Source organism: Marmota flaviventris, chromosome 7 (genome assembly GCF_047511675.1).
Source record: "Marmota flaviventris isolate mMarFla1 chromosome 7, mMarFla1.hap1, whole genome shotgun sequence".
NCBI lineage: Eukaryota > Metazoa > Chordata > Mammalia > Rodentia > Sciuridae > Marmota > Marmota flaviventris.
Window position 1 is genome coordinate 38,203,102 of NC_092504.1, and position 23,911 is coordinate 38,227,012.

Here is a 23,911-nt window from a genome sequence, read left to right on the forward strand (position 1 = left end):
AAAGTTCTAATAATACATAAATAAAATATATACAGGGGCTGGGGTTGTGACTCAGAGGTAGAGAGCTTGCCTGGGGCCCTGGGTTCGATCCTCAGCACCACATAAAAATAAAGATATTGTGTTCCACCTATAACTAAAAAATAAATATTAAAAAATATACAAATGTATATAATATATACTATATGTGTATATGAGTATACACATATAATATATATCAAATATTGCACAATGTTAATTCTGTGGCACCTTGACTAATATATACAGTAGTTCATTGTACTATTTTGCCCTTTCTGTTGTTTAAAATTTTGCATCATTAAAGGGTTTCTTTCTAAATTAAAATAAGTCAAAGGAAAATAAAACAAAAAAATTATCAAACTGTATACATTAAATAATGACAGTATGTAGTTTGCCGATTAGATTTTAATAAAGCTGTTGAAAATGCCAATGGAACAATACCATGTGGTGAGAGAAGGATTAAATAGGGCAAGATTTTTTTCCTTGTGAAGGAGAATCCTGCCTAGAAAGATGCAATTCAGAAGAGGCCTCAAGCGCAGTGGTACTCACAGTGCTGGTCTGCAAACTGTTACTGGTCCAAAATGATCTAAGATTTTGCACAAGAAGGTAAATCAAGAACTACACTAAGCACACTCACTGTTTACTTCAGCTGGTACATTTTTCATAACCAAAATGTCTAGATGAAGCGAGCACCAAACACATTGTTAACCCTTCTGGACCAAGCTCCTTTTCTAATTGATAACTTATAATGACTGGCACAGTACACAGTACACAGATACATTTTGAGTAATACTGCTTAGATCACACTCACATATTTATTAAAATGCTCTAAGCCTATCCTCACCTGTATGATTAGAGGTGAAGATATGCTTATCATCCTGTCATCCTCTGGACATCTCAAAGGATAGCCTGATACTTTAATGCACCACAAAGCTTGCAAATAGTAGACACCACTTAATTATGCATTGCTGACTTCTGAATATGTAGAAAGTTATTTGAAACAAAGTAATACATAAAAATGAAACATGACACTTTTTATTTGTTCAGAATACTTATTTTTAAAGTTAGCTGAGGTTAAAAATTTTCTGTTTTCCACTGTATTTGTAACATCCAAAAGTGTTAAGTTCATTATTAAGAATTTATAACAAAACAGGTCCTGTAGATAGTCTTACCTGATACCCCAATAACAATATATACACTACACAATGACATCTAATCAGAACATAGTCTCCCAACCAGACATGGAAATGCAGAAATAGTAATGTTATTTTCATTTCTGTGTGTTCCAGATTTAATTCATAGAATCTATAAACTCACATAAATTTTGAATTATTTTGTTTTTTCATGTCTGATAAAGACCCTTTCTCTAAGAAACTTTATATTTTATAATCTTTTCTTTGAAATATGAGAAAGATATGAAATCTCCTGAGTTATAAATGCAGCTTATACATTGTTTTTAAAAGTTATTCTTAAATATCACAAATTAATTATATATCCATAATACATGTCTTTTCTAGTCACATAATTTTTAAGCAATATTCAAGTATGTTTGTGCTTCTGCATGTTTACATTACTTTATAAGCTATTTTTACCTTTCAATAAAATTTTATCTACACAAATTTCTCAAATATTTAATAAACGAGACAAAACAATCATTATGAAAATATAAACTGCAACTACATCTTTTTCATCTTTCATTTTGTCTATTTCCTATCTACCAAGTAATTTCCTGTTCCTTAGGGAGGCTGGTAGACTTTTATCTTTCAAATCTCAGCTCTGCTGCCCTCTCAGCCTGATGTAGAGTCAATACATCTCAGGGGTCTTGAACACACAGCATTCACTCTCCCATATCAAGTGTTGCAGTGACATCTGATAGCTTTGGTAGCCATTATTTCCTGTTATTTCAACTGCAGGACCACCTTAAAACATAAATTGGAAAGGAAAATATCAGGTTATACTAGAATGATGCTGATGTATGCTAAATAAAATGCTCTGGAGTCTGTGAAGAGGAGATAGAGAATTAGTAACAGTAACTGCTGGTCCCTGACTGACAGGGTCTGTGGCTTCACCACACCTACTCCACATATTTCAGCCCCATCCAAAGGACAGCCACCCTTGGACTACCAATTCGGTTTCTGAGCCTACGAACCAATCATTGAGGAATTAAAATGTCTAACTAACTGCAGAGTATGGAAAGAAGTTGGCATTTATCAGTTTTTTTAAAAGGTGGGACCAGGAAGTATACTGGCAGCCAGAGAAGTGGGTAAGAATAATTAAGACTTAATCATTAAGACTACATCACATGAGACACTGCTGAGGAATAATGACGGAATATACATATACAAGGATCATTAGTGTTATTTCTTCCTCACAGCAATAGTTTCTGCTGTTTATTATTTTTTGCATTTATTAAATACTAGTGGTTATTGTTATTTAGCCAATGCTTTGTAAACATAAAATTTTTACACATTCACTACTTCTATCTCATCTTAACCTGATTTTGTCATAATAACTACATGTCGTATTTTATCTCCCATATTTAGAGGATTACAAAAGCAATTTTCTTTCATTTTTCCAGTTAAATAACACATTATTTTCAGGACTATAACTATTTTTAATCCTAAGAACTCTTCAGAACCAACTAATTTCATAGTTTCAATGTAAAAAAAAAATCATTAATGAGCACTAAAGCAAAGCAAATCCATCTGTTAAAAATAACATAATTTTCTTTCAAAAATAATTACTTGGTAAATTATGCCTCAAATTAAATACCAGTTACAATTAATTCAATGTCTAAAACTAGAGATCAAGTTTATGAACAAGTATCTTCTGTATTGGCATAAAATATCAGGGAACAGAGAGACACTAAGAGTGAAACCAAAGTTTTTCTTTTATTGCTCCACATGTATCAATCAAAACTTTAAAAAATTTAATCTGTATGATAAAATTAAAACAAATACCTTATTAGCTGCTTCCAAGGAATTTATTAGATTCTGCAGCTCTTCTTTACTCATTTCAACCGAATATGGCTTTACTTCACCATTTTCTTTTACATCTAGATGAAGGTTTAAGAGTGGCATTTGTAAAGTAGCAATCTTGTCGCTAGAAAGTGCAAGCTGTTCAAAATGAGGAAAACAGTAATTAATAAATACTATAAGGGAACATATTAAGTATGCATCAGAGCTTATAAACAAGACATTTTAAAAAAGAAAACAAACTCATTTCAAAACAATATATATTTGAAGCATAGAAAGAAAAAGAGAATAAATGAAAGAGAGGAAGTAGGTAGGCAGGGACAACCAGTGGCAGTTTTGTGGCAGGAGCTTAGTCTGGCTTAACAAGTTACACTTTCTTTAGGATTGTAATTATTGTTTTAATCATAAGAACTATCAGGAGTATAGAATGGGTCCAATGCAACAAGAAACAGAATTCTTAAAGAAGATTAAAGATCGCAAGATTATTATTATTATTATTGGTGTATACAGATAAATGAGACTAAAAATACTGGTAAAATCTCAAATTAAGATGCTTAATTACTTCATCATCAGCCATCTATTAAACTATTAATAAATATCATCAACATATCATTTCCAATTAGTACCACTCAACAAAACCACTGAACAAATTTACCTCACTACTTAGTTTCTGTCTTCAGAGTATGTGTATCCTACAGAAATTGAGACTTAAATACAGTATTTATGGTATTAGTAGTTTTTGAAACAAGCGCTGTAGCTTCATTGGAGATAACAAAGGGAAACTCAATTATCTAGAATCTGAGCCAGAAAACCCTACAATCTTTATTTGGAGTGCTCCCTTTTAGGGGTGCACGGAGGGAGGGGGGCAGGGGTTGGTGGCGCTAGTTGTGTAATGGTAAGGAAAACACTCCCTAACAAGCAACATCAAAGTACCTTTCTTGGGGTACCAGAGGAGTTAATCCTCACATATATCCATTCTCTCTCCCCAAAACAGTACTCATAATATGTGGGATTTTGGAAGTCTCACCTTCTGGTTGTCTACCTTACAGATAATTTTCCTCAATATTTTCAAAAGGTAGTTTCTCACCCTATGTCTGAATACCACCAATGATGAGAAGTGAACTACCTCAAGAAGTGATTAAAATCACTTCCAGATACTCATAGTTGTTAAGTTCTTCCTTGGGTTCAATTCAAACCCATCTTACTACAAATGATACAGTTTTGCCCTTGTCCTAGTCTCTAGAGTCAATGAGCACACACTTATTCCCTTATCCATGACTTTTGGATTTTTGAAAATAACTATGGTATTTCTACTAGATTTCATCTTTTCTGGGGACATGGTCTCATGAGTTTTAAACCAATTTCACAAATCATGATTTTAAATTCCTGGTCATTCTTTTTAGCTGTGTTCCAATTTGTTCAAATATCTCTTAAGTTTGGCAGCCAGAATTTTTAAAAAGTTATTAAACTAACTAAAAAGATTTAACAGCTAAAAACCGAATCTATGAGAACTATCCCTTGCTTAAAACATTGCATTTCTACTAACAAACCATACAGAACCAACATCAGTTAAACTACATTTTGGTAAACCAAAACCACCAAAGATTTCTCATACATGCTGCAGTTAGCATTTCTACCCTATCTTTCATATTTATAAAAAACATAAATCTATTTATTTAAATGAAAAATCCTCTACTTAGGTGATCATTGATTAGTTTATTTTGCTTCATTTGGTCCATCAGTATAATAAGAGGTAAAATAATTTTAAACTTTGATTATATATTTAGTATATCTTTTATGTCACTCTCCAATTTGATCAACATAATATTCATAAAAATGTTAAAGAAGGCTGGGCCAAGATCAGAACCAGAATTTCTTGTCTAATATAATTCATCTACCTTTGGATAGTTATGTACACAGTTACAAACCCATCTGTGTTATGTTCCCAACTTTGTCTCCCATTAGTCCACAAAAACAATACGAGGCACTTTATCTAGGGTCAAGATAAAAATCAAGGAACACAATATATTTGTTTTCTCCTCATCTACGGGTCTAAGTCCTTCATACAGGATGGGAAGTTGATCTGTCATTGCTCTTTATTAACCCTACTGATCATGATTATCTTCAAAATGTTTCAAAACTACTATTTTAATAACACATCATAGATCTTCCTCCCAAAAGTAGAATCACATTTATCAATCTTTAGAATGCTATAAAGTCTAGAAACCTCTAGCTAAATATATATGGTGAATATATATATTGCCACACTATTTATGATTTACAGGTCTTAAAAGATTTATAGGTATAGTTAAATTTACTATTAATGCATTGTTACTGTTCATGGTGTCTTGGAGTATTTTACACCCAAGCTAACGCAAAAGATGTAACTTAAATCATTTTTGATATCTCTTTGGAACAATGCCTTTCTAAACTAAAAGAAATTTTAGATATATATTATAAAAAATAGTTCCCTATATACAAAAAAATGAAACAAAAAACATATATACTCACAAACAGATTCTCACCTTTAACTGCCAATCAAAATCCTGTAACTGTGCAGAAGAAATATCAACTATTTCTCTTAAAAGAACTTGCTTGATTTCATTTTTCCTACTTTTCAAGCATTTCATGATAGCTTCTTGATGAGATGAATTCAAATGATTCAATTGCTGAAGTGTCTACAAAAATAAAAATAAGTGGTTAGAATATACATGAAAGGGTCTTTCTGCTTAAAATGTAACATAGTTCCCCTCTCCCATCACACACCTTTTTAAAATGATAGTGAATGAAAAAAAGAAATAATACTTTTATAATCATGCAAAGAATAAGATGAGACTGGATAACCAGCAAATAGATTTTAACAAATTCCTATAAAACAGAAAGCAAAGAAAAATGGCTGACTGATAAAGCAGCATGGAAGTAAATACACCTGAGAGCAAGAAAGCTGACTGAGCTCAATTAAAGCACCAAACAACATGCTCTCAAGGCAAGAAGCATAATAGGAAATAGAGAACAGTAAAATGGCCATTCAACAGAAAGACCTAACAGTAATAAATTAATGTGTACATAATAACATAGCTTCAAAATAGAGCAGCAAAATATGGCAGTTCTGAAAAGTGAAAATTACATTCATAATGAGAAATGTTACCAGAACTCTTAGTAACTGACAGAAAAACATTTTTTAAAACTTAGCAAAGACAGAAAATATTTAAAAACACTATTTTTCCACTTAATTGATATACAGAATGCTGTACCTGACAAGTGTTAAATAAACAGTGTTTTCAAATGTATATAGAAGATTCACCAAAATAAACCATATGCTGAGCCATGGTAGCAAACCATGAAGGGTTGAAATAATACTGTTTGTATTTTTTGATTACTGTAGAACTAAATCAAAACTGATAAGATTAAAAAAAACTATTTCCAAGTATTCAAAAATTAAGCAACTCAATTCTAAATGAATAGTCACAAAAATTCTTCCAGAGAACAGGAAAAGGAAAAAATGCTTCCCAAACCCATTCCATGAGCCCAGAATAAAATTTGACAAGGGAATTTCAGAAAAAGAAAAACGACAGGCCACTCTCACTCAAATATAGATGCAGAAAACCTAAACAAAATATTGGTGTATCAGAACCAAGAAACACATGAGAAAAGAATACCTCCTAACCATCTAAAATTTATTCTGGCAAGTGAAGTTTAAGTTTAGTTTAACATTCAAAGATAATCACCACATTAACAAAATTGAGGTGAAAAAATAATAAGTTTAGGAAAAAACAGTTAATAAAATTCAATATCCACTCATGATAAAAAATTATCAGCAAAGTTGGGAATGTAAGAATCTTTTTTAATCAGAGAATTCTTACTTATAAAGTGATTCAGTTAGCATACTAAATGGTAAAATAGTATTTGCTTTCTCCCTAAGGTCAGGAATAAGATATATGTCTACTATCACTGTTTTTTTGTTTTTTTTCCCCCAACACTGTCCTAAAGGTATTAGCCAATGTAATAAAGTAGGAAAAATAAATAAAAAGTATTAAAATTTAAAGAGAGTCATATAAATCCTCTCACCCTTAAAAACTTTGAATAAGATCTACAAGACTAAAGAACATCAAAAACATCACTTAATTAAAAAATAAATACAGAAATATTGGCAAGATCTCCCTACTAAAAACTATAAAACAGTAAGAAACAAGAGTAAAACTAATAAATATAAGAAAGGATATCCTACTTTCACAGACTAGAAAATTAAATATTGTTATCAATTCTCCTCTAAAAGACATAGAGATTCAGTTCAATACCCAATAAAATGCCAACAGATATTTTGTTTTGTTTTTGTTTTTGTTTGGGGAGGGCTGGTTAAAACTGATAAGCCTATTCTAAAATGTACACAAAGACAAAGAGGACGTAGACTAGCCAAGACAATCTTGAAGAAACATGAAGTTGATATCTTATACTAGATATCAAGACTTAGTGTAGTTTTAGTGTAGTTTATCTCTACAGTAATTTCAGCAGTGCAGAACTAACAAATAGAGACAATGTAATACAATAAAGAGTCCATAAATAGATCCCCTCACAGGGCCACCTGATTTACCACAAAGGTTGCACAGTAATACTGTGAAGAAGGATGCTCGTTTCAATAAACAGTAGTGAGTCAAATGTATATTCATATAGAAAAACTTGAACTTAACCCATCCTCCATACACAAATATTAATTCAAAATTTATTAGTGATACAAATATGAGAGCTAAAACAATCAAGCCTCTATGAGAAAACATACAGGGATATCTTAACATCTTCAGGGCAAATATTTAAGTAGGTCAATGATAGCACTAACCACCAAAAAAGAAAAACTTGACTTGATTAAAAATCAGAACGTCATAAAAAGACACCATTAAGAGACTGAAAAGTCATGTAATAAAGATTTAAAATACATACATACGTCTAACAACTCATGTCCAGAGTATCATTCTAATCAATATGAAAATAAACAGAACTCTAATCTCTTAAAAAAGTGAGCAACATATATAAATATGTCCAAATGATCTTTGACAAAGATACAAAAGCAATTCAGTGGAAGAAGGCTCTCCCAAGGCCCTGCAATTTCACTTCAAGACGTCTACTGTACAAAAGCTGGCTTAGGCATCTACAAGGAGACAAATACATCTGCAGCCAGCACCACTTAGAGTAACCAAAGAGGCAACAACCTAAGTGTTAGCAGGGTCATAAATAAATAAAATTTAATTCCTATCAACCAACAGTACAAGGGGATGAAACACATACACTAGATTCACGTTCAACAAGAAAAATCTAAAATACAATATTACATCAAAAACAATTTACAAATGGATACACATGTTATCATTTAAAACCCATACACTTAAACATACCAAATAATTGCATATGCTGCTTAAAAATGTGAATGTACATACAATATGGAATACAAAACATGACCACCACCTTCAAATAGTGATCTCGGGGTAGGGATTTGTGGCTCAGTGGTACAGCACTTGTCTAGTACACGTGAGGCAGTGGGTTCCATCCTGAGCACCACATTAAAAAAATAAAATGAAGTCATTGTGTCCATCTACAACTAAAAATAAAAAAAGAGTAGTGATCTCTAGATGAGAGTGGCATATTCTATTGAGGAAGGAGAGTATTTAGGTTATCTCTGTAAAGATTTATTTCTAAAACACATAAACCAGAAACATACAAAGTAAAATGTTAAAAATTATTTAAACATGTTTCTGGAGACATAGGTATTGGTTATCTAACTTCTTATTTTCTTCTAGATGCTTTAAATGTTTCACAACTAAAAAAGTAACAACAAAACAAAAAGAAGTAACAACCAAAAAAGGGCCAAGCACCAGAAATTCCACAAAAAAGATTTTCCATTTACTTACAAATTATGAGGTTTTGCTGTTAAATTCAGTACTTACCGATAATGGCCCTTGTATTATATGGTGCTCTAAAAACCAACTTAAAAAAAAAACTTTAAAAAAATAAAAATATCTGGGCATTATTCATTATAAGGTATAGAGATTTAGAGTGAACTTACCTCTTCATCAGATAAATTTTTACCAACTAGAGCTTTAAAAAATTTGGTAACATCTTCTAAAACATTCATCCATTCTGTTGAATCCCAAACACTGTGGTAGTCCTGGTAGAGAGGATAAGCTCGACCACAGAAGCCATCAATTATTTTGTGAAGTAGCTAGAGAAGAAAAAGGAAAATAAATTTACTTATCAGTAAAATTATAATGGAATTCTCTTCCTCACAGAAAACAGATGTTGGAAGACATTCCTGCTATCTGCAGGAGCAGCTGACACAGAACTATAATTTTTTTAAGATTATTCTTATAAATTAAAAATTAGAGTTCTACAAAAATCCTAGACTTTCCCTTATTATGTCCACCTTAAGCTTAAATAATTTTAAAGATATAGTGTTGTTTTTTTCAATATTCCCAGAAGGAAGATGGTAGTGTAAAAATTTCACCTAAGGATCCTTACACATTTATATCCATGAGCAAAGGGCATGCCTTTTTCATTGAAGTCTTTTATTGTAGTTCTACAATCTTCATTTTGCTTTGCCCCATTTTTCACAACAAATTTACTATTTTTGCTCTACTCCAAGAAGACCCTCAGAAACATTATTTTCCTCTTTTGAATTCCTCTCTGTCTACCTTAATTATCAGTAATTGAAATTCCAACACATAAAAGACTGAGTTTTAGAACAAAATTAGACAGTGTGAATTTTAGTCCCACTACTTGCTAGTTTTATTTAAACGTTTGTGTCTTTGCTTCCTCAAGTGCAAAATAAGTATATCATCTACCCTTACCATACTACATGAATTCCATAATACATGCAAATCACATTGCACATTCTTGGTAACATTATTAAGTCTCTATTATTCTTATATTTGCTACTATCACTCTTAAGATTATTCACGCCTTCAATATATTTGAGTACCTACTATGCCAGAACTATTCTAGGCAAAGATTAATATGATTATCTATTTCAGAAGATATCTGAATCTTATAAAAGTAATAAATGAATTTGCATAACTTGAAAATAGCATTATAGTGACAAATCTTCTAACTCTTTCCCTCCTGGATCATATTCTTCTCCATTTTAAGAAATAACTCTTTCCCTATAAAATCGTGCATATTTGAACAGAAATGAGCAACTTCTGTTTCCTCACAATAGCTAATGCATGATAAATCGGAATTTTTATGCACCATAAATCAACCAACATACTTGATTTAAAATTTATTCAAATTTCTGCACATATATTCCATTGTATCCTAGACTATCCCCATGCTTCAGCAAAACCCAGAACTCAAACTGAAAAATAAAGGTGCTACATTTTTTGGAATTTTAAAAAATGAATTCATGTAATAAATACTACATTGCAGTTATTCACTAAGGTAATAGAAATACAAAGAAAAGATAACGATAATAGCTATCATTTGTGGACCCCGAAGCACTATAGTGATCCTTACTACAACCCTATGAGGTTAAGTATCATGATTATTCCCATTTTACACATGAGAAAACTAGGAATAAATAAGATGAGGCCCTACCATAACAGAGCTTTAAAATTCTATTTCAAAAGGGCATTTTTAATAAATAAATAAGTGCATTTAGAATAATAGGGGCTATAACAGAAGTTTATAGAAGATGCAAAAGAGTGGGGAGAAGAAGCAAGGAAAAGGCTAAGTCTTTTGTTGCTGTTGTTCTTTCTAGGTATACATGACAGTAGAGTGTATGTTGACATATTATACATACACAGAATAATTTGTTCCATTTAGGATTCCAGTGTTGTGGTTGTATATGATGTGGAGTTACATTGGTCATTGGTCATGTATTCATATATAAGGATAAGAAATATATGTTCAACTCATTCTACTGTTTTTTTTTTTTTTCTATTCCCATCCCTCCTCCCTTCCCTTCATTCCCTTTTGTCTCCTCCAATGAACTTCTAATCTTTCCCTCCCTTGCTGTGGGTTAGCATCCACATATTAGTGAGAACATTCTGCCTTTGGTTTTTAAGAACTGGCTTATTTCACTTAGCATGATATTCTCCAGTTCTATCCACTTACAGGCAAATGCCATACTTTCATTCTTCTTTTATGGCTGAGTAAGGATGAGCAGGTGGCCAGGCAAGCAGAAACAAGAAAGGCATTTGCCATCACAAGCAACTGCATATACATAGGATTAAAGTGTAAAACACCACTGCTGGACTTGGGAGTAGGGGGTAATTTGTGAGGTAGGGAAGGGTGAGAGGAGACAAGGCTAAAGAGGTAGGTAGGGTCCAAATCATAGGGGGTTTCACACACAATGCAACAGAGTCCAGGCTGCCATCTGTGCTCAACATTCAATGGGAAGCAACTAATTTACATGTTCAATAATAGGATAGGAGCTATAAAGAGAGAAAAAGAGAAAGAATGGACTAAACCCCTCGACTCTCCATCCCCACTCTCTTCAGTTTATGACAAGAAATTAAAGGAACATTAATTGTTAAGGACACTCAAGATGAGATAGTAGAGGAGTAAAAAAGATGTGAAAAGAGAGGCCATGGAAGAAACCCAGAATTTCAAGTTGAGTGACCATATATCACCAAGCAAAAATAAGGCAATAGAGGGAGTAGGACCCCAGGAAAGGAGAGGAGCTCAGCCAAGGACACAATGAATTTGTGACCACTGAAGCAAAAGCGTGACTCAAGGAAGAGATTTTGGATGGACCCAGCAATTTAGGAGCCACCAACACCTCTGGTAGTAAAGGTTGTGGACCTTTTCTGAGAAGTGGATAGAATGAAAGCAGGAGAGTGGATGGTCAGAAGGCTCAGTCAATAGATCTAAGCAAATGTTTCGGTTTTACCATTTACTGGCTGAACAATCTTGGAAAAATTGCTAAAACCCTCTGTTGACATTTCAGTTTCCTCATTTGTAAACCACTCAAGAGTTACTTGATTTTCTTCATCCTGGCAGAAGAGAAGTTAATTTCCTTGTTTCCCCTCCACTCCCCACTATAAATGGAACAAATGAGAAAGGAAGACCAAACTGCCATCATAAAAGATGCTCCAGCAGGACACAAGCCATGTCTCCTCCCCGGTTTACTCAACCCATCTGGGTATTCAATCTGTTGTACACTTCAACAGAAAACTTGCTGAACGAATAAGCCAGTTCTTCATAGACTGGAAGTGTCAATAGATACCTCACCTCTTGAGACCATCCTCACTGGTTATTTTTCATTCTTGGTAGTGCTTATTTAGTTTTTGTTTTGTTTTGTTTTTCTGTCGCCCTCAAGGTGGCAGGGTCGGCTCCAAGTCACTACATATCCCTAGCACCCAGCAAAGTACCAGATGCCTAGAATGCAGGCGTTCCGGAGGTCTGTGTTTAATGAATGAATGACGTGTGCACGAGGAGGTTGCAAACCTCCACCTCCACGGCAAAAGCTTTCAAAGAGTTTTGGCCACTACCCGGCACAGATCGGGAGCCCGGGAACCCTGGAGCAGGTGGGCCTCCCCACAGGGGCTCGGGCGGCACGCCACATCTGCACGGAAATCCTTTAGGGCAGCTGAGCCAAGCCTAAGAGCCAACGTGGCACCCCAAGCTTCGGCCTCCCAGGGTCCCCAGAGAAAGCTGGGGCCCGGCCACTAGGAGTTCCGTCCCCTTTCCCCACTTTCCCGGGGAGCCCGCGAAGGCGCCTGGGTGGCACTCCGCCGACCAGCGCGCCAGGCCGCCCCGCAGCCGGCGCCGCAGCCGCCGCCCACGCCCCCCTCACCTGTGCGCCCCGCTCTGGGGGCAGCTTCTGCAGCCGCCACAGGGGCGTCCCCTCTTCCGGCTCCATCCCTGTGCAAAGCAGGGACGGGGTCACGTGACCAGGCCGAGTCTCTCCGCCGCCGCGACGGTCCTCCCACGTGACTCTCTCTAGGGTGGGGCGGGGCGGGCGCGGAGCCACAGAAGTCCTTGTGCGCGTGCGCAGAGACATGGCCACGGATTTCCCGTTATCAAGCGGAGTCTTTCCCGTGCGGCAGGATGTTGCAGGCACACCCTCGCGTTGCTCCCTGGAAGGCAGCTTCCCAGGTCTCTCTCAACGCGGTTGTGCCTGTGTTCAGACTTCTATTGAACTTTCGGCTTGCTCTTTAGAAAACCGTCTGGTATGGGTAACCATATACTGTATTTGAGTGAGCCCAGGACAATTAATTGCCCCCGAATTTTGACATCTATCTCTTATTAAAGCGTGCTGATTTAAGGTCTTATCCTGAACAAGGTTCTTTATGTAGATTATCTTAAGAAGGAACAATTTTCATCCCCATTTGTAGAGAACAAACAGGATCCGAGATATCACTAGTGTTGTCTGATGAAGCAAAAATACCAAAAATCAAGTTAAACGTGAAATTTCAGATAAATAACCAATAATGTTTTAAGTATGACCTAATGTTACATGGATTATTCTTAAACTAAAAAGATAATCCGATATATAAATTTAGCTGTGTGTTCTGTATTTTATCTGGCAACCCCAAAAATCACTAATCGAGGCCACCTAAGAGTCACAGCCTAATGTTAAGGTAAAAAAATCGATCAAACTCTAGAGTTACACTCTTACTGTAAGACTAAACCTAAAACACGAGTATCCTTTCTCCTCTGTCTGCCCTTATTACAGATGTTTTTTAATCAGTTTATAAAAATTCAGTGATGATAACACAACCCCTAGCATGTAAAAAGCACACAATATCTAGCAAACAGAAACAGGAATTGCAGTTTGATTTTTAAAGTTAATAACAAAAGTGATGCAAAGTGGTGGCGCATACCACTGAAGAGAAAGTAATTATTCAATATCTGGCTCTGCAGAGAAAAACATTGGTAACATCCTTAAAGAGTTAGCTCAAATTTCCTCTCTCCTCCATGCTCCAATTCATTTAGTGAACAAAAGTTCTCCCTTCTTTGAATGTTCATGGTACACTAGTGGTCGCTAATTTAAAGTATTTACCACTTTCCTAATCTTAATACAGATAGATGTTTACAGCTTTCACTGCCCAGACTAAAATATAATTGTCCTAAAACACTTTGTGAAAAGGAGGTCCCTAGGTAACTATTAATATGAGTAGGAGTCTGGAAAACTACTTCAATTTATTGGTGCTCAACTTACTCCATGGCTGCAAAATATCTACCTGGGTCAAATTTTCCAGAAAGAGGAATAACTACATTTCCCAGCCCCACTTGAATTTGGTGTGGTCAGTATCCAAATGCTGGCCAATGGGACAAAAGAGGAAATATGCAGCTCTTCCCAGCACCTTTTTATTTAAAGAAGAACCCAAATATACCATTTGCCTTTTTCTTCCTTTTTTCTTCCCCACTCTATCTCCTACAACTCTGATGATGCCATTTTTGGACCAGAGGGTCATGGGCCAAGTACAGCAGGGCAACAGGGTGGAGTCAAGTTGCCTGACATTATTGAGCTCATAACTGACACCATTTTGGCCCAGGACTAATTACATGAACGAACATCTCTGTAAAATATTAGTGCACTTGCCTCCTATTTAAGCTTGTTTTATGATGGGCCTACAGTCAATATCACTTAGCTTTATTCTAATACAGACGGTGTAGCTAATGTGACTTAATTTGCATTTGCACACAGTAAGATCTGTCATCTGGGTTATACTTACAATTTCAATAGCAAAGATTAAAAAGAAAAAATATAAAATGCACAAATTTGGAAAACATGCATTCTCAAATACTATTATTGGCAATATATATTAAAATTTTTCAAAAGGGATGTAATTGCATACATAAAGTCTTCAAAATGTATATATCCTTTGACTCAGAAATTTCAGTTCTAGAAATAGGTAAGAATGAAATAATTTTGGTGTAAGAATATTAATTTATGCATTGTTTGTAATGGTGAATAAATAGTAACAAAATATTGGCTTAATAAATTATGGTAAAAATAAAATAAAGACACAGAAAAGTGATTGTGTAGAAGAATGCCTAACAGAATTTAAATTTGCTTACATTAACTATTGAAGAAAAAAAGTTAGATTTCAAATTTCTTTGTATTGTATGATCTATGGTGTATGTTGCGTGTATACAATATAGAGATTCCTGGATAAAGGAATATACAAAATTTTAGTAATCATTATCTTTCATTTTGGGGATCATAGATGATTTTGATTTTCTTTTAGTTTTTCTGGATTTTCTGTTTAATTTTTATTTAAAATATCAAGTATTTTAAGATAGCTATGATAAATTGAGTGTATTGATTCTCTTTCATTTTTGCTTTCAAACCAGCCAAATCTTACCTGAACTGATCCCTTCCTTCAGCATCTTGCTAACTGCAATCAATAACAACCAATTACACTGATAAGCATCTGTTTTTCCACCTATTGCCTGGATTCGCTCTCTCATTTGAATGGAGTCTGTCTTCCAAGTATCCTGAGCATGGAATAACATGAATCACCATCTTTCCAGCCTGCTAACAGTCATTAAGCCAATAACATCTTTTAGGTTAAATTACAAAAAACTCCCATTCCTTGAACCAATTTTTGTATTAGAGAAGGTTAATAATAGAAAATAATAGAAAAAAGTTAACATAATATCCATTTTTTCCTTGCTTACATAAGAATCTTACACATAGAAATATAGGCATTTAGGTGAGGTCCTAAAGACCTCAAAAGTTCTGTCTATTCACAGGCACTGGTTAAGGAAAGAGATAGCAAATGAAAGATCATACAGGAGGAATTTATGTGGCAGACCTAGAAATGCTGTACATCCCTCCTACCTACATTACATCAGTCAGGATCCCATTTGATGGCAGTGCCTAACTCTAAAGGCATTTTGAAAATGTAATTTATCTGTGCACCAAGGAAGAAAAAGAAACAAAATATGGTAACATAAAGGTGTCTCTTCTACAATCATGTTTTTATTTTTATTTATTTTGTTTATTTATTTATTTATTTTGATACGGGGATTGAACCCAGGGGCACTTAACCACTGAACCACATCCCCAGCCCTATATTGTATTTTATTTAGAGACAGGGTCTCACTGAGTTGCTTAGCGCCTTGCTTTTGCTGAGGCTAACTTTGAACTCGAGATCCTCCTGCCTCAGCTTCCTGAGCCACTGGGATTACAGGCATGTACCACTATCCCCAGCCAATGTGCTCTTCCTTAATCCATGAATTCCTTTAATTAACCCAACTATCTAAAGGATGCTCAGTGACTAGGACTGATTGAATGAAAATACAATAAACATAAAATATATTTTCTTCAAATTGCGGTGACCTAATGGACCTTTGTCATCCTAAGGGTATTTCTGGTTAAAAAAGTGACAAAGTATCCTTTCCTTTTGACTGCAGGAAAACCTGTTTCTCGGACTTTCCTTTTGACCAGACATCATACCTTCATAATTATTTTATACAAACTCTTCACTAAGGTTGAGCAAATGTGAGAACTTTCGGATCCACAGGGCTACTTGGGAATTATTGCTCCTCATCATTAGGAGCAGAATTTTACTAGTTAATTGCAAATGACAAGCCTTTTTATGTCCCCAAGTTCAAGTTCTGGGGCAACTGTTTTGACTATCTCTGAACAGACAACATTAGCTTCAGTAATTATAATTTCTGACAAATGTTCTAGGAATAAAAAAAGATATTAATTCTTCAGAATTTATTTAACTCTTTAATGTTTAAAAATGTACCTTTCCATATTTGTTTTCTCAGTTGAAACTTGCTCTCCAGGTTATGCTATAACTTGAAGTTGACTGATTTGTTCACTTTAATTAGATGTGTTGCAATATAGATGTTATATATTTGATCCATTGATGTACTGCAATCTATGTAAAATGATTCCTGTTCATAAACTGTTGAGAGGAAGGGGCTTAAAGTTCAAATAAGTGTATAACCATTTGAACCATATATTTTAACCATGCAAGATGTATTGAAATATAACATTGTCTTTGGTTTTATTGTATTGAAAGAGGTTATAAATGGCAAAGAATGGGAAGGTATTGAGTTTTTTCTCGTCTGTATAAACCTAGGCATGTTTGGTTGCCTATAAAAACAATTGCATAGAAGACAGTTGGGTAAGTGTCTCATTTCATCTGTTGGATGAACTTAATAAACTGAAGGCTTTTGTCTTTCTTTTAGAGCTTTATATATAATTAAGAAATGTTAACAACTCCTTATTTCATTATTTTTGTTAAAAAAAAGAAAATAATATTCTTGTAGTTTGAACCACCTGAGATCTCCCTTAAAAAGATCTTTGAGATGAATAGATATTTTTATTTTAAAAGGGCACTAGAGAACACATAGCAGTTATTTCAGTGTAGCACTAAAGAATACAATGTATTAAAAGCTCTGAAATTGCTCAGTTAATGTGAAATACTTGAGTGAGTTGCAATTTTGTACCTAAGAGGTAATACACGCCTGTATCCTCAGGGGTTGTCATTCTTTGATATGGCATGTCAAGTGCTCAATTAGTCTTTCTGTGAAGGTTCTGTGATTAGAAATCCGCCCTCCTCAGTTGCCACTCCTTTTAATCACTGTACTGAGACCCTACACGTCTGTGAGTTGTTAGGATGTCAGCCAGTGCTTCTTAATGAAAGAAGCACATTAGTCAACCCAGGGAATTTTTGCGTGATTGATTTTTCACATTAACATGCTACATTTCTGTTTTTTAAACAGCTTTATGATTTACATAACATATGACCTACCCACCTAAAGTAGTTTAGTGACCTTTTGAATGTGTATTAGTAGTGCCACCATCACAATTCAGTTTGAGGACACTACCATGCCCCACATGCCTGCATATGGTTGATCACATATGGGGCTTTCAAAATTAACAAGGTTTAGCCCTACCTCCCTCCACCCCCAAACTCTCTTGGAGGGTAGAACATCAGTATTATTTTGTTGTTTGTACAAAACACCCCTGATGATATTAATGTAAATCAGTGTTGAAATCCATTGATTGGACAAACTTTGTAGAAAAAAAAGAAGACCTGGAAAATATGAATGTGACCCCTACTAACCAAGAGGAGTGGTCAGCTTAGACTAATGCACAACAGCCATGGCAGCAGTAACAAAGGCCTTGAGAATTTCAAAGAGAATGGTGCTTTTCTGCTCCCTTGACTTTTTCCTATTGTTTACTTTACCTGGCATCTTGCCTCTGTTCTCAGCAGCACTCTCCAAGCACAACTAGTTGATCTAATGAAGTCAGACACCATCCCCAGTGAATTTTAATTGCTGCCCGTGTTTCCATAACTCTTTGAATGAATTTCTACTGTAGTTCTTATTATATTGCTGTTATTTACAGTCTTCCTCCTTTGTTGTCCTGAGAGCTCCTTGAAGTGAGCCATGACATATTCATTCTAGGATATAGACAAAAAGTGAACTCCCCATAAATGTTTGCTGAATTCAGTAACAGAAGAGGTGATTAAAATGAAAAAAAGAAAAGAAACTATGAAAATCTTAGTAACATGCAACTTTGAATGAAAATTAAAATCAAGTAGGAGCATTTCAAAATCCTTATGACCAACTCATAACTAGACCAATAAAGTAACAGCCCTATGGATGGAATCCAGCAGCATTTTTTAATGCTCACCAGATAATTCTAGTATGTAGCAGAAATTCAGAAACATGGGCTTAAACCTTCCTTGAAAGATGGTCCAAAAATTGTCTCCTTGACCCCAAATATTCCTGCACAACTATGTGAAATATTTAGATTATTTGCTGTTACATTGATTGAAAAGAGCTAGAAGTCCTTGTGAATTAACAATGGTTTTAAAATATGTGAAAGTCGTCCAGGCACAGGGGTGCACGCCTGTAATACCAGTGGCTCAGGAGGCTGAGGCAGGAGGATCTTGAGTTTAAAGCCAGTGACAGCAAAAGCGAGGTGCTAAGCAACTCAGTGAGACTCTGTCTCTAAATAAATACAAAATAGGTCTAAGGATGTGGTTCAGTGGTCTAGTGCCCCTGAGTTCAATCCTCAGTACCAAAAAAAAAAAAAAAAAGTGAAAGTCACTGGGATGCTTAAGAATGAATCTTGCTAATTCATATAGTTTAAATTACTTTCCTTCTGACATTAGATTTGAAGAAACATTGTGAAATAAGAGTCTTGGTTTGGGTAGAAAATCGAAAAAGTGTCCTTAAACAGGGAAATTCTATTCAAGGATATGGCAGCTGGAACTCAGTCTGAACTCAGCTCCACTGAAACAAAGGACAGGAGGATTTTGTCTTGGGGTTGGGAGAACACAAGACAGTTGTGTTTACTCATTGGTTTTACCATAAGAAAAATTTCTCATCTCTCTGTTACATGAGGTAGTTTCACAAACTTGAAGCAAGGTGCCTATGGAAATAATGGAAGTTAAGCTGCTACCTTTCCAAAAAAAAAAAAAAATGGAAGATAGGCTTGCTCTCTCCTTTGATGATTAAATTTCAAAGAGAAGGCTGAAATATTCTTGAGCAAGTCCTAAATATGACAAGAGACTATTTTAAAATACTTATATCTCAAAAATGCATAGAATGTATTCATAATTACAGGTTTTCTCAAGGTGCTCTATGAAAAGGGAGATTAGGGGCTTAGAGCCAAGGAGGAAGTCTGTTTAGAGTTTAGTCAAGCTGAGGAATGTTAAGGCACACTTGGTCAAAAGTCAAATGAGTAGGTGATTTTGCAGCATGGAGGGAGGTAAGAGCAAGTCCAGGAAGGTTGCCAAAGAAATGCCTCAACAGTGAGATCTTAGCAGCAAAGTTTAGCACTGGGCATTTTATCCTTGGGAGAATGGAAGAAGAAAACTAGGGAAGGACTCAGGAAGTTTCCAGAAATAGAGTATTTTCCAATTTTCCCTGCATAGCCTGGTTTATATGAGGAAAAGGAAACTTATTTCTATACTCTCTTCCTCCTAAGGGAAGTTCCAAGTGCACATCCCCACCTGCTCTGCTGCCACTGAGGATACTGCTTACCACTGCAATGCCCAGCTAGTCCAAAGGGTTCCTTCTAGTCAGTTGCCTGTTGGTGAGATCCATTATAAATTAAATTTCTGATCTCTACATTCTTAATGTATTATCCCAGCCTGATTTCACATCAAAGAGAAGTTTGGCCTGTACTTGTTCTGATGGGCAGCATTAAGTCAGAACGTGCTGGAGTTTGGGAAGACTTCTTTTGGTTTTATTACAGAAATCACCAAGGTACCTTTTCTTTCTCCTTCCTTTCCCTGACCTCCCTTGCCCTCCCCTTTCCCTTTGTCTTTCAATTTTTTTTTTGTTGTTGTTTTAGAAGTTCTGATCCCATAACCTATCTTCAATCCTTTTCTTTTTCCTTATAAAGCTTCTACTACGATTATTTTCTACTTGAACACTTCATTTTTTTCACCATTAATTAGTTTAACCCAGTAATTCCTGTTTTCATTCAGGCTTATGTCTTCAGTTATACAGTTTCTGTTTTTTTTTTACCATCTTTTTCATTGATACTTAAAGTTATTTTATCATTTTAGTTGTTTAATGTTGATATCACTTCCTAGGAAAATTGATCATTTTAAAATATCTTTGAAATTTAAAAAAAGTATAACGTAGTGGAAGAGATTTTTTTTTTTGTGAACCAAGAACTATACAGTATTGTTCATATTGTACCATTATAAATGAAGTAACATTTCTCTAATTGCTAGAGGTGTTGAACATTTTTTTCATAACTTGCTGATTGATTGTATATCATCTTCTGAGAAGAGTCTGTTCAGTTCTTTGGCCCATTTATTGATTGGGTTATTTGTGTTTTTTAAATTTTTTTTGGTGTTAAGATTTTTTAGTTCTTTATATATCCTAGAGATTAATGCTCTATCTGATGTGCATGTAGTAAAAATTTGCTCCCATTCTGTAGGTTCTCTATTCATCTCACTGATTGTTTCTTTTGCTGAGAAGAAACTTTTTAGTTTGATTTATTGATTCTTGATTTTATTTCTTGAGCTATATGAATCTTATTAAGGAAGTGGGGGCCTAATCCAACATGATGAAGATTTGGGCCTACATTTTCTTCTATTAGGCTCAGGGTCTCTGTTTCAATTCCTAGATCCTTGATCCACTTTGAGTTGAGTTTTGTGCATGGTAGAAGATCGGGGCTTAATTTCATTTGTTGCATATGGATTTCCAGTTTTCCCAGCACCATTTGTTGAAGAGGCTTTCATCTCACTCTAGTTCAGAATGGTATTTATTAAAAATACAAACAACAATAAATGTTAGTTGATGATGTGGAGAGAAAGGCACACTCATACATTGCTGGTGGGACTGCAAATTGGTGCAACCAATATGGAAAGCAGTATGGCGATTCCTTGGAAAACTGGGAATGGAACCACCATTTGACCCAGCTATCCCACTCAGTTTATACCCAAAGGACTTAAAAAGAGCATTCTATAGTAACACAGTCACATCAATGTTTATAGTAGCAAAATTCACAATAGTTAAATTTTGGAACCAACCTAGATGCCCTTCAGTTGATTAATAGATGAAGAAAATGTGCTATATATACACAACGGATTACTCCACATTAAAAGAGAATAACATCATGGTATTTGCAGGTAAATGGATAGAGTTGGAGAATATTATGCTAAGTGAAGTAAGCCAACCCCCCAAAACCAAATGTTTAATGTTTTCTCTGACATGAATATGCTGATCCTTAATGGGGATGGGGGTGGGGAGCATGGGAGGAATGGGGAAACTTTAAATAGGATAAAGGGGAAGGAGGGGAAGAGAGGGGGCAAGGGGTAGGAAAGATGGTGGAATGAGATGGACATCATTACCCTAAGTGTATGTATAAAGATACAAAGGGTGTGACTCTACTTTGTGTACAACCAGAGACATGAAAAATTGTACTCTATATGAATACTATGAATTGAAATGTGTTCTGCTCTCATATATAACAAATTAGAATGAGTAAATTTAAAAAAATAATAAATGAAGTAACAGTCATACAATGGTAAGTTGTGTGCTCTTAACAGAAATGAACTTATTCACCAAATCAATTAGAATAGATCTTAAAATAATGTTCAGTTAAAGAAAATGTGGAACTACATATTGGCAAGCCCTGTAAAAGTCATGCACATTAGTTCAACTTAAAAAAAAAAAAAAGAAATTTGTGTATTAAAAAAAAAGAATTAAAAAAAAGACTAAAAGGTTACATATGTCTATGTGGCTTCTGGAAATGAGACTTGAAATAGTGTTGAAAAAGATTTTAGTGCTGTAATAGTTTATCAAAGAAAGGAGACTGAAGGCACATAATTCAAAGTGGTAATTATAGTTCATTCTGAATGTAGACTAATACATATTTGTTTTGTACCCTTTGTACTTTTCTAGATTGGTTATGTTTCAAAATAAAATAAAAATTAAAATCAAAAAAGTCACATGATAATGTAGTCAAAAATTCAGAAGACAGGAACTCACTATCGGTGAAAAGAGACATTAAAGTAAAGGAAAAGCAAGATTTGAAATTTGGGCTAAACATAGACAGAAATGCATACACACAGCAATTTAGTTGGAAAAAAACATACAAATCAAAAAAGACAGGTAATAAAAATCCAATGTTAGCATGCACCTAAAAATAAGAAAAATTTTAAATCAAAATTTGAAGTCAAGAATAAAGACATTGGGCTGGGTTGTGGCTCAGTGGTAGAGCGCTTGCCTAGCACACATGAGGCACTGGGTTCAATCCTAAGCACCACATAAAAATACATAAATAAAATAAAGATATTTTTAAAAAAGAATAAAGACATTTTTATATATATGAGGAATATTTAGATCCATGGTCAAGTAGGTAGAATTTTCTAAGATAGCCCTTCTGCTGACATTGTTGCTAAATTATAGAGTAGAACAAGAGGAAGCAAGAACTAGGTCAGGTAATTACAGTGTTAGAAGCCAAACTAACCTTGGAAGGCATCTTATCCAACTTCTTCTTAGGAAACTGAGGCCCTCAAAAGTCACCAGAGGTCAAGTCCCATTCAGATTTGAGCGCTGGCTATAACATTAATATTAGCAGGAAATCACTCAATAAGACTAAACATGTCTTGACTTCCTTGGATAGTGGTAGAGCTATCCCTTTGTCACATGTGGGCATACAGGGAGAATGAGTACAAACTGTGATGTATGCTCTAGATAGTAAGTGTTAAAAATTAACAGATGAAGAATACAGACACCTTTGTGCATTCATTCTTGTTAAATTCACTTTATTTGACTCTCTTTTATTTGAACAAATATTACCCCCAAATCAAAGGAATATTAGCATGAACTATGTAAATTGACAGCATAGAAAAGGATAAGTGCTGTGTCTTACCCTTTGTAAAAGCTGGCTTAATAGAATGTATACACAAGAAGCATTTTAAAGAATTCCAATAAAGGTCATATGGTAATGATGGCAAGTGGATTTTATGTGAACAGTGGTAACCTGTTAAGGTACTGCAGTCTGTGTTGTACACTGCACCTAATTATTGGCTGCTTATAAAAAAGGAACATAAGAAAGTTAAAATTGTAAAATTATTCATCATTGGGCTCCTTTAAGAACAAACTTCTCTAGGGTATTTGAAATAAAATTTGATTTAATGGAACTTCAATACACACATCACTTTTAAGGAACATTATTTTGATGAACAGATAAATTCCCATTTGCCTCGCTCTGCACTTAACTGTGGGTGCAGTAAATGTGTCTTCTAGATGACAGATGGTCCAAATTAGTCTGAACATTAAACATTATCCCCTGGGTGGATTTAGACAATAAGTTTTTAAAGGAATAGCAAATACCAGCTTGTGCCAGCAGAAGCCGTTTCAAGCACGGAAAAACTGTCAGCTGCCAGGAGTGGCGGGATTGGTGGTGTCTAGACAGCCCTCCTCCCTGCCTCTCAATTCTGATTCTATGGCAGACAAAGGCAACTCTTAGGACATTTTCTAAA

At 34.8% G+C, this 23,911-nt stretch overlaps 1 protein-coding gene across 1 annotated transcript; it reads right to left on the reverse strand.

Moving 5' to 3' along the window:
- Positions 1–1,034: 1,034 nt before the first annotated feature.
- Commd8 (COMM domain containing 8) lies at positions 1,035–12,868 on the reverse strand. Its single transcript, XM_027937147.3, has 5 exons — positions 12,775–12,868; positions 9,046–9,201; positions 5,516–5,668; positions 2,976–3,131; positions 1,035–1,934 (listed from the first exon to the last, which is right to left on the reverse strand). Exons 1-5 carry the CDS (start codon positions 12,838–12,840, stop codon positions 1,914–1,916), a joined length of 552 nt encoding a protein of 183 aa, XP_027792948.1. The 5' UTR covers positions 12,841–12,868; the 3' UTR covers positions 1,035–1,913.
- Between the last annotated feature and the right edge of the window lie 11,043 nt (positions 12,869–23,911).

Bases quoted from the DNA above. Each gene is read 5' to 3' on its own strand.
- Commd8 (XM_027937147.3), bottom strand. From the start codon at position 12,840: ATGGAGCCGGAAGAGGGGACGCCCCTGTGGCGGCTGCAGAAGCTGCCC. The intron at 5,669-9,045 runs GTAAGTTCACTC...TTATTTTTGTAG, and splicing joins AAAATTTATCTGATGAAGAG to ACACTTCAGCAATTGAATCA. The intron at 1,935-2,975 runs GTATTTGTTTTA...TTATGTTTTAAG, and splicing joins CCTTGGAAGCAGCTAATAAG to GTGGTCCTGCAGTTGAAATA.